The sequence below is a fragment of the Mastigoproctus giganteus genome, chromosome 7, assembly GCF_048544385.1.
Source record: "Mastigoproctus giganteus isolate SK-2022 chromosome 7, ASM4854438v1, whole genome shotgun sequence".
NCBI lineage: Eukaryota > Metazoa > Arthropoda > Arachnida > Uropygi > Thelyphonidae > Mastigoproctus > Mastigoproctus giganteus.
Window position 1 is genome coordinate 25,363,329 of NC_143581.1, and position 12,541 is coordinate 25,375,869.

Genomic DNA, 12,541 nt, shown 5'->3' on the forward strand with positions numbered 1-12,541 from the left:
AACGTGCATGTATAGGTTAAGTGAAATCACTTGTATTGTGTGTGTGTGTGTGTGTGTGTGTGTGTGTGTGTGTGTGTGTGTGTGTGTTGGAAGCTCCGGTTATGTAACCATTCCGCCATTCCTTGTGTATTTAATGCTTAAATTCGCATTCATGATCACTATATAGTATACTTTATTATAAATTGGTTTTTCTGTAACAATACTTCAACATGTGAAGTTTATGTTTTGAGAACCTGTTGAATTACATGAACTGTTTTCATCTGATGAAACTGGAAAAAAAATCTTGGTTTTAAAAATGAGCGAGAGCATGTATTTGTCTAAAAATACATATGTAATAAGTTGCAAATACAGTTGAACTGTTATAACAAGTACCATAGTTTTACTCGATACAGCTATTATTTGTAATACTTATGAATGTAAAAACATGCATGTCTTTATATTTTTGAGTTGTGTCAATGTAATATCAGTCAGAACAACATAAAAATGCATATAAATAAAATTCAAATAAGCAAATAAAAAGGGTACTTACAGGTACATCATTAATCACCCCACCCCTTTTTTTTTTACAAAGATAATTTGTTGAATTATCTTGACGAAAGTGTTGTCTTTCGTCAATTTCAATTTGAGATCTCGTAGGTTTCCCTGCATTACACTTTCATTAAAAAAAAAACACCATTGGAAGTGTCACTGTTTGAAAAAATTCATTCTCCATGGCATCCTGAGCTTGCAACTAAGTGACACGGATTTCGTAGTGATTCCAACTTCAATGAATTTGATGTTGTTTTCATGACTATCTTCTTCATTTAGTAGAATCTATTATATCACTCTCTGTAGGAATTCCAGAAGTTATATCAGTCAGAACAAGTGGAAATAGAGTACAATTTTTTTCAGCCTGGTCTGTACTTGTTAACAGGAGAGATTGCTTCTACAGGGATGGGATACACTTAAATAGAAAGGGTGCAAGAATATTTGCTGATGCTATCGAGGCAGTGTTAGGTGGGTCGGAAAACTGCTAGCTTGGGGGAGACAAAGACCAATAGATTGACAGTAGCCACTGGCAGAGGTGAAAGAGATTCTTGCACTGCTTCTATTAGAATGAGCAGAAGCCTGGAAAACAAGATACATGGTATTTCAGAGACTGCTGGGAGCCATTGAGGTACAAGTAAACACATGGGTTGTGTTAGGGTAGCTAAGAATAGAAACAGGTGCAGGTATACTTGCGTGTACACCAATGCTAGGAGTTTAGTAAATAAATTTGATGAATTTGAGGTATTGCTCAAAACATCAAAGGCAGATATTGTTGGGATGTCAGAGACGTGGTGTCACACAGATATAAGGGATGCAGAACTGCAATTTGGGGAGTATAACGTCTACAGAAAGGATAGACAGGATAGGAAGAGGGGAAGGGTTATGCTATTAGTTAAGAAACACATAAAAACCAAGGAAGTGAAGCCAGTCGACATCGCCGGACAGTGCAGTGTTGAGTCAGTTTGGTGTGACATAAGCATTGGGAGATCAAAATTGAGAGTAGGAGTGTGCTATAGGCCTAATGACTCTGATTGAGTATAATAAGGAACTGTACAGGGAAATAGAGTGGGCCAGTAAATCAGAGAGTCTTATAATGGGAGATTTTAATTTCCCAGATATTGACTGGAATTTGGAGGCTGGTTACTCACACACTAGCAGGGCTTTTGTGGATTAATTGGATGATTGTTTTCTACATCAGCATGTTCGGGAGGCAACTAGAGGGAGTAATAATCTTGTTTGATTATCAGCAGTGATTCTTCATGCATTAAGAATCTGCAGATAAACGAACCACTAGGTGGCAGTGATCACAGTGTGCTGAAGTGGGATTTACTCAAAGAGGTAACTACCATTAGGGGTAAAGGGAAGGGTTATTGCTTCCGTAAAGGCGACTATGATGGACTGAGATAGTAATTAAATTCTATACAGTGGGACCAACTGATGATGTTACCAACAGCAAATTCAAAATGGGAAGCATTCAAAGAAATTATCTTGGAAGCTACTAGGCTTTACATACCAACTAAGAAATATTGTTCAAGGTTTAGGCCAAAACGGATGTCAGAAGAACTAATGAGGCATATGGCAGAGAAGAAAAATGCATGGGATACTTACAAATTAACACATGACACAGAAGCCTATGATAGATACAAGTTGATATGCAACCAAGTTACAAAGGAGGTTAGGCAGGCAAAGGCAGATTACGAGAAATCCTTGGCAAGGGATGCAAAGAAAAACAGCAAAGAGTTCTTTACTTATGTTAACTCTAGAAGGAAGGGGATGAATCAGATTGGTCCACCTGATGTTGATGGGTCAACTGTTGATGATCCTGCTCAGGTAGCTAACAAACCAAATGAATATTTTGCATCGACATTCACACATGAGGAGTTATTCAGCAAGGGGAATGCCAGAGGTGTATTCAACTCTAGCAGTAAGCTACAGAATCTTGAAATAACTGGGAGTAAAGTGGAGGAGAAACTGTTGAAGATAAACACAAGAAAGGCACCCGGGGTGGATGGGATCTATCCAGTTATATTAAAGGAGGCAGCAAAGGAAGTAAGCAAACCCTTAGCCATAATTATGAGAGCTTCCTTGGACTCAGGGGAGGTACCCATAGACTGGAAATATGCAAATGTGACCCCAATTCACAAAGGAGGATCAAAGGCTGACACAAGTAATTATAGACCTGTGAGCTTAACTTCTGTTCCAGGAAAATTAATGGAGGCACTGGTTAAAGAAGCACTGCAGGATCATTTAGACAAGACTTCAGTTATAGCTCGCACACAGCATGGTTTTGTTAAGGGGAAGTCTTGGCTGACCAACTTGATTGGATATTAGCATTAGCATTAGTAGAGGCATATGATGCAAGAAAGCAAGCTTATTCAGCATCAGCCAAAAAAAAAAAAAAAAAAAAAAAAAACACCACTCCCATTTCACCCCTCCGTTCGTTCGAAATACCTGTCCAGTTGAGCTTTAAATTTGTTTAGGCTATCAACTTCAACAACAAGTGATGGAAGTCGGTTCCAACAACCAACCACCCGCTGGCCAAAGGCAAATTTCCGCACATCTATCCGACATCCGTCCTTCCTCAATTTGAATTTATGCCCTCTGAGGTGATTATTCTGAGCAAGATGAAGAATCCCATTGGCATTGAGCATGCTCAAACCATTCAAAGCCTTATACACCTCTATCAGATCACCTCACCGGTGCCTAGTCTCCAGACTCTGTAATTTGCAAAACTTAAGCCTTTCTTCGTAAGAGCAACCCTTTGTTCCATTCACTAATCTTGTTGCCCTTCTCTGTACCCGTTCCAGCAGCTCTACATCCTTCTTGAAATGAGGCCTCCAGACCTGTATACAGTATGTGGCCTAACCATTGCCTTATACAAGGGAATAATCACCTCCTTATCCCTGCTAGAAAAATTCCTGTATATCATTGACAAGACACCATGAGCTACTCTTGCAGCTCGTCTGCACTGCTCAGAGAACTTCATATCTGCCTGCACAATTACCCCCAGTTCCTTTTCATTCTCCACCACTGTCAGTGTAGTACCGCAGAGTTGATACGTTGCTCTGGGGTTACTGTTTCCCATATGTAGTACTTTACATTTGTCAATGTTAAACTTCATTTGCCACCTCTCAGCCCATCTGTTCAACCTTTCCAGATCCTGTTGCAGCAGCATAGCATCAGTAGTGTCCTTAACAACCCTGCCAACCTTTGTATCATCTGCAAACTTGGACATTAAACTTGATATCCCATCATCAATATCATTCATAAACACCGAAAACAACAACGGACCCAACACTGAACCCTGAGGAACTCCACTAATAACATTAGTCCACGTTGAGCAGTGTCCATTGATTACCAGTCTGTCTTCTGCCACTCAACCATCCCCTTATCCATAGCAGCAATTTGCCTCCAATGCCACACTGCTCCAATTTGTGCAGCAGTCTTCCATGTGCAACAGTATCAAAAGCCTTTCTAAGATCCAAATATATAATATCAAAGTTATTCCCTGCATCCAGTTCTTTTGTGACTACATCATAGTATCCAATCAAATTGGTCAGGCAAGACCTGCCCTTAACAAAACCTTGCTGCGTCTGAGCTATAACTGAATTCTTGTCTAGATGATCCTGCAGTGCTTCTTTAACCAGTGCCTCCATTAATTTACCTGGAACAGAAGTTTAACTAACAGGTCTATAATTACTTGTGTCAGCCTTTGATCCTCCTTTGTGAATTGGGGTTATATTTGCACATCTCCAGTCTATGGGTACCTCCCCTGAGTCCAAAGAAGCTCTCATAATTATGGCTAGGGGTTTGCTTACTTCCTTTGCTGCCTCCTTTAATATAACTGGATAGATCCCATCCACCCCAGGTGCCTTTTTTATGTTTATCCTCAACAATCTCTCCTCCACTTTCCTCTCAGTTATTACAAAATCATCCAGCTCACTGCCAATGTTTACTTTACCTACATCATTCTCCTTCCTGAATAACTCCTCATGCGTGAATGTAGATGCAAAATACTCGTTTAGATTGTTAGCCACCTGAGCAGGATCCTCAACTGTTAAACCATCAATATCCAGTGGACCAATCTGATTCATCCCTTTCCTTCTTGAGTTTAAATATGTAAAGAACTCTTTTCTGTTTTTCTTTGCATCCTTTGCCAAGGATTTTTCGTAGTCTGCCTTTGCCTGCCTAATCTCCTTTGTGACTTGGTTACAGACCAACTTATATCTATCATAGGCTTCCATGTCACCCATTAATTTGTATGTATCCCATGCATTTTTCTTCTCTGCCACCTGTCTCATTAGTTCATCTGACAACCATTTAGGCCTAAACCTTGAACAATATTTCTTAGTTGGTATGTAAAGCCTGGTAGCCTCCAAGATTAGTTCCTTGAATGCTTCCCATTTTGAGTTTGCTGTTGGTAACATCATCAGTTGGTCCCACTGTATAGAATTTAAATACTGTCTCAGACCATCATCGTCGCCTTTACGAAAACAAAAACCCTTCCCTTTACCTCTGATGGTAGTTACCTCCTTGAGTAAATCCCACTTCAACACACTGTGATCACTGCCACCTAGTGGTTCATTTATCTGCAGATTCTTAATGCATGAAGAATCACTACTGATAATCAGATCAAGAGTATTGCTCCCTCTTGTTGCCTCACGAACATGCTGATGTAGAAAGCAATCATCCAATAAATCCACAAAAGCCTTGCTAGTGTGCGAGTGACCAACCCACAAATTCCAGTCAATATCTGGGAAATTAAAATCCCCCATTATAAGACTCTCTGATTTACTGGCCCACTCTGTTTCCCTGTACAATATCTTATTATACTCATCAGAGTCATTAGGCCTATAGCACACTCCTACTCGCAATTTTGATTCCCCTATGCTTATGTCACACCAAACTGACTCGACACTGCCCTGTCCATCGATGTCGACTGGCTTCACTTCCTTGGACTTTGTGTTTCTTAACTAATAGCATAACCCCTCCTCCCCTCCTGTCCTGTCTATCCTTTCTATACACATTGTATTCCCCAAATTCCAGTTCCGCATTACTTATATCTGTGTGACACCACGTCTCTGATATCCCAACAATATCTGCCTTTGATGTTTTGAGCAATACCTCAAATTCATCAAATTTATTTACCAAACTCCTAGCATTGGTGTACACGCAGGTATACATGCACCTGATATTATGATGCAGTCACAAAAGAACTGGATGCAGGGAATAACTTTGATATTATATACTTGGATCTTAGAAAGGCTTTTGATACTGTTGCACATGGAAGACTGCTACACAAATTGGAGCAGTGTGGCATTGGAGGCAAATTGCTGCTATGGATAAAGGGGTGGTTGATGGGGAGAAGACAGAGAGTGGTAATCAATGGACACTGCTCATCGTGGACTAATGTTATTAGTGGAGTCCCTCAGGGCAGTGTTGGGTCCATTATTGTTTTCTGTATTTATAAATGATATTGATGATGGTATATCAAGCTTAATGTCCAAGTTTGCAGATGATACAAAGGTTGGCAGGGTTGTCAAGGACACTACTGACACTATGCTGCTGCAACAGGATCTGGAAAGGTTGAGCAGATGGGCTGAGAGGTGGCAAATGAAGTTTAACATTGACAAATGTAAAGTACTACACATGGGAAACAACAACCCCAGAGCAACGTATCAACTCTGTGGTACTACACTGACAGTGGTAGAGAATGAAAGGGACTTGGGGGTGGTTGTGCAGGCAGATATGAAGTTCTCTGAGCAGTGCAGATGGGCTGCAAGAGTAGCTCATGGAGTATTGTCAATGACATACAGGAATTTTTCCAGCAGGGATAAGGAGGTGATTATTCCATTGTATAAGGCAATGGTCAGGCCACACCTAGAGTACTGTTTACAGGTCTGGAGGCCTCATTTCAAGAAGGATGTAGAGCTGCTGGAACGAGTACAGAGAAGGGCAACAAGATTAGTGAATGGAACAAAGGGGTGCTCTTACGAAGAAAGGCTTAAGTTTTGCAAATTACAGTGTCTGGAGACTAGGCACCAGCGAGGTGATCTGATAGAGGTGTATAAAGCCTTGAATGGTTTAAGCATGCTCAATGCTGATGGGATTCTTCCTCTAGCTCAGAAAAATCACCTGAGAGGGCATAAATTCAAATTGAGGAAAGACAGATGTAGGATAGACGTGAGGAAATTCGCCTTTAGCCAGCGGGTGGTTGGTTGGTGGAACAGACTTCCATCCCTTGTGGTGAAGGTTGATAGCCTAAATAAGTTTAAGGCTCAGCTGGACAGGTATTTGGAACGAACAGAGGGGTGAAGTGGAAGTGGGTTTTTTTTTTTTTTTTTGGCTGATGCTGCATAAGCTTGCTTTCTTGCATCAAATGCCTCTACTAATGCTAATGCTATCAAATTGCCTTCCACATGAATGAAATTGTCATTTAATTGGCCAAAATTTGTAATTCAATTTTGTTTCAGCCATTTTGATTGCTACTGGAAAATTCTCCTGATGATTAAACAGTTTTCAGAAACAGTTTATTGCCATTGAAAGTGTAACAGTATCCATTCCTCTTTCATCAAGCTAATTGAATCGAATACAGAGATATTACCATGTTCTCATTGATCACTCAGTTGGAGAACCAAGAATTGCTGAAATAAGCCTTGAAATAATAATGGCCAAGACACTGGTTTTGTGTTGGTTAAATCTTGTATGTGAAGATCGGTGTGCTTGACAGTTACCTACTAATTGTAAAAAAAATTTATTCCTTTTCCAATTACTTGCCTATTATTGAAAACTGTTGGGCTGTTAGCTACATATTCAATGGGAAGATTCTTTACATTTTTTTAAACTGGTTTCTGCGATTGATTTTTCAGGTTTTTTTTTTTTTTTTTTTTTGGTCTGTTCCGGTTGCGTCCACACATGTTAAAACCATTTAATGGTTCTTGTGCCTTTTACCGCCAATACATTTTTTGCTTTTAAATTTAAAAGTTTCATTAGCATCATATTGTAGAATACTCCACTTTTTTCCTACTTTGTAGATATTTTCTTCCCCGTAACCTTCCTTATAACCTACCCAAAACTTGTTTTTTCTTACCCATTCACTTTCAGTTTTATAATCTGCTGATAGGGCTTTCCACTGAATTGCATAAACAAAGTTATTCTGATTTTTTAAAAAAAATAAAGATCTGTTGTTACATGTAATAAATAATACAGGGATTCTTGATCTCTTTATAGGAAGGTTTCTTATCCAACTCTCCTAGTCCATCACGTAAAACAATTAAAATACAATGATAACATTTATAAACTACATTGTGTTCCACAACAACAGCACGATAGCGATTTAATAGCCCGAAATCACTGTTGAGGTCCCAACCTGACTCCAAAATTATTAACCGCAATGCTACTATCAGTATGGGAAAAAAATTTGTAATGGAAAAAAAAAAAAAAAAAAAAACAGTTTAATAACGAAAATAAAATACATGAAGACAGATTTTATTTTCATTCTTAAACTTTTTTTTTTTTTTTTTTGGACAGTGTTTTCCCATACTAATAGTAGTGTTGTGGTTAATAATTTTGGAGTCTGGTTGGTGCCTCAACGATGATTTTGGGCTATTAAATTGCTATCGTGCTGTGTCGCTGTGGAACCACATTAAAATGTAGTTTATAAATTTTATCACTGTATTTTAATTGTTTTATGTGATGGACTAGGAGAGTTGGATAAGAAGCCTTCCTATGAAGAAATCAAGGTAAATCCCTGTATTTATTAAATGTTACAAAATATAGGAGATATTGAGCATATAAAGCTCTTATGGCACTAATTTGTTACATGTGTAATTCTTGTGCCTTAATTATTTTTACAAATTTTTATGCCTGTACTTTTAAAATGAAGCCATTGGTTGGGAAATCAACATTCCTCTGCACCTTAAACTGTTACAGCAGTGCTTGATTGACATCATCCAAGTCACATTTTCTTATTTATAGTGAGATTAGTTTCTCTAGTACAATTAAAATTGCTTCTTTGTTTTTCTACGAAGTTGAAACAGTAGGTAATAATGATAAATTAAATTTTTTGCATACTTCATTTTTTTTTTTTTTTTTTTTTAACACTTTAATTCTCAAATGATCTCAACTTTATGAACAGACATACTTTCTTTTATTTACAGACATTACTTGTTGAAAGGAAAAATCTCTATTTTTGCTACCAGTGCCACAAGTTTTTGGTTAAAGCTGAATGGCATACTGTATATGATGCTGTTAAAAACTTCGGCAAGTTGATTCCTTCTAAGCACTCATTTGCTGTTCCCAGTATTATTGAAAAGGATTCACTTGCTGTCATTTACAAAAATTGGTAGCTGGCTCACATCAGCATTTCATTGCTGTAATTTTTATTGCATCTCTAAATGAGGGAGATAAGGAAGAAACTGAACATCTACAATAATTAGCACTTAATCACACATATTAGCCTATGTTATTTGTAAGTATATAAAAACTAGTCTAAGGACTGAATGCAACCATGTGTTGGTATTCCTAGTTTAGAAATATCAGCATATTATCTTGGCATAAACAATGATCAGTTTACGCAAGAATCTCCAGTAAAGAAAATAATACAACGTAAATTCATGTTTATATGGCTTGATAGTGGCCTTTTTTTGGTTGTTTCAGTGGGGAACATCTCATAAAATATTGATTGCTGTTTTTGAATCACCCTTTATATAATACAAGGTGATTCTTTAGTTGAGCCACCTAGATTTTTTTTTTTTGCTATGAGCCACCTAGATTTTTTTTTTTTTTTTTGCTATGAACTATAAATAGTAGCTATAGGAATGTGAAATTTGATTATAGATATTTCATATATTTAATTGAACAAGCGTTCAAAAAAGGGTGCTGGAAATATCATCTATTCTTAGATGGGCATAGATATACAGTGATACGTGTTCTCTGCAACACACTTACACAGAAATATACAATATATGTATAGCTAACATACTTGGTATGTTAATACCCACACCCTGCTGGTACTGTAATTCTTACAGGGTATGAGAATTGTTTATGTAATTGTGTTCCTTCCAGTTCTCCTTCCAAAATATGTTAAAGGCAGGTGTTAGATCAGTACTGCCAGCTTTTATTTGAGTAATGATTATCAAGTGCTACTTCTGTTATTCCATATGAAATCAGCAAATTTAGACAATAAATTTCATTATGGTTTGGCTTATACATTGGACTTTATAGGTGAAGTGTTTTTTTTTTTTTTTTTTTTTTAATTCTTTAAGCTACATTTTAAAAAATCTGAAAAATCCTTTGCTTCAATGAAATAAAAAATGGAATTGTGTGGTTAGTGATAGAACTGACTTTTAAATTTATTTTTTTATAACCATGAATTATACTTGCATTTTTGTCATCTGAGAGAGATATGAATTAGGCACATGGGCCCGTTTTCCTTAAACAACAACCCACTAGGCATAGCATATAAAATATGAGTTTATTATTTAAAAGATGCTGTTGAAGTGCAAGTTGCTATAATGAAAGTAATAAGGTTATCACAGAATAGTTTTCAGCAAATTTACAATTTCTGGGAAAAGTTGCTGTTCAGGATGCTCTTTCTTTGATGGAAATGTTATTTTCTTCACATCTATTCATTTTTTTTTTTTTAAGGGGAAAAGAACAAAAAAAAACTACTAACCTGGAATATGCTGCACATTGGTAATTAATATCTTAATGAATAACACATTGCAGTTAACTGAAAGAATAATATCAGGACTAAGGTCACTTAGTACTTTTAAAGAGGCTTCACCAACTTAAATGATAAAGAAATACCATAATCCTGAACTTTGGTAGTAGTACCAGAACTTATTATAAATGGAGGAACAGTTTTAGAATACTGAATAAAATATGATTTTGTTTAACTTTGTATAATGTTACTTTTATGTAGGCAAGCAATGTGGAAATGGAAATGAGGAAAGCAGCAGAAGATAATAAAAGGCTACGAGACGAGCTGTCGCAACTTAGGCAAGAGAATCAGCAACTCAAGGTATGCTTGAGGATTATTACTGTTTATGAAATTTATTTTGATAATGTTAAATGTAATTATAAGTAATTTGCACAAAAGCTAAAAACTAATGAAGATTTATACAGTCGATTCCGGTTATTTGGGACTAGTGCATTTTGGCCCATCGTAACATCAAATCATGTTACGATGGACTCATCATAGCAAAGTACCGTTCACTATACGATGTGTAGTAAGTGCCGATTATTGTGATCACGTTCGTGAATTGAATTTTAATTCTATTGAACAGAGATTCTAATTAGCAAAAATAGGAAGAATATTATCCACAGGCTATAAAAGTAACGATATGTTAAGCACAAATTTACCCTTTATTACCTTACCAATTAAAAAATTAAATGATGCGTGAAAATCGGAATAATTAATACATACTGTAATATGTACATACTAACTAGTTGACATTTCTGTTCACTGACATCTGTGGGTGGGGGTTAATATTTAAAACAGTAAAAAGATAAGCAATCAATAACAAAGAACACGATACGTGCAAGTGAGAATGGAGTAACAAGTTACGAAGCTTTAAAATAGGAATGAAGAGAAGATTCTGAAAATTAAATTTTTTTTATATGATTGAAGATTTCATGGAAGTGTAAACACATTTCACCATAATAACCCACAGAATTCCAGCTGTCGGTATTATCTCAAATTCAATAAGATAGAGTTTACTATCCGTTTATGATAGATTGCACTAACAGAAAAGCCTAATAAACAGGTGACTGCTAATTGTTTTATGGTTGTTACCTCCAGAAATCCGACTGAACCATGTGGTACGGTCGGAGACAATTGTGGGGTAATCTCCAGTGCTGCGGTCTCCTGCCCCAATTAAACGACATGTTGTCCCACTTAGTGAATTAAATCCTGGCTATTTTCTGGATTGGGTTCTGTTTTTTAAGATTTTCCCCGATTAACTGGTGGCCCAAATAACCGGAATCCACTGTATATCGGTATGCATTTGTCACAACTTTTTAATTAAAAACATCTATATCAAAGGAGACTGTGGCAAAAAAGCTGATGATTTTATCAGATGGAGTGAATTGGTGCAGCAAGTGCTCCCAGCACAATTTGTATTTAGCTTGTTTCAGTTTTCCACTTACATCCACTTTAGTGGAAATTTCAGTAGTAGGCAGGATGGCACCAAAGCAAAAATTAAAAGAATGTCAATTGCAGATTGACATTCAGGCTATAGAAAAGGTTGAGAAATTTGAAACTCTTGCTGAATTTCAAATTTCTAATATTTGAAATTGCATTCTTATTTGCAAGAAAAGTTGTCATTAGACAACTTTTCTTGCAAATAAGAATGCAATTTGGAAACAAGCAGAACATACTCAATCTCTCCAAAATAAAAACAAATGAGAAATTCAGTTGATGCAGATTTTCTCAGCCAAAAAAAGATATTTCCTTTATGTTATTTTGAAAAGGCAGAAAATTCTTAAAGATCTTAATCATAAAGGATTTAAGGCAAGTAGTGGATGACTAGTAAATTTTCAAAAAAAAAATTCAAATGAACAGTCCAAAAATTTATCTGAAATTTTAGAATATTATAGCTGGTGTATTGGTTTTGTAAAACATTGACTTAGGCAATTCTTGTGATGCCAGATATAGTAAAGAACATTTTAGCTTTTTTATTTAAGTTTTTAAAATTTTATTTAATATGTAGGTTAGTGCAAATGCATCATTTTAACATAGCTATCTACCAAAGTAGTTTAATTAATTCAATTGGCATCGTTTTGGTTATATCTCATATTATGACTGCCTTCACAACGAGTTGCCATGGTATTGTACTACCTCGAATAAAAACACTTCACCAGTGGAGAAGACTATTGTTATTTATTCTCAGCGGATACCACCACCCAGACAGCACCGTTTCATTTAATAAAATTTATTTAAGCTATCAACTTCCACAACAACAGATGGAAGTCTGTTCTAGCAATCAACTACCTGTTGGCTAAAGCCAAA

General features: G+C 36.5%; 1 protein-coding gene across 2 annotated transcripts in view; it reads left to right on the forward strand.

Moving 5' to 3' along the window:
- Nucleotides 1–12,541, forward strand: part of LOC150082672 (vesicle-associated membrane protein-associated protein A-like) — a 152,788-nt gene that overhangs the window by 119,885 nt on the left and 20,362 nt on the right. For both annotated transcript variants that reach the window (XM_090378741.1, XM_090378740.1), the window contains one exon: nucleotides 10,454–10,552. In XM_090378741.1, the coding sequence (XP_090234867.1) occupies nucleotides 10,454–10,552 (99 nt within the window). The remainder of the gene's footprint in view (nucleotides 1–10,453; nucleotides 10,553–12,541) is intronic.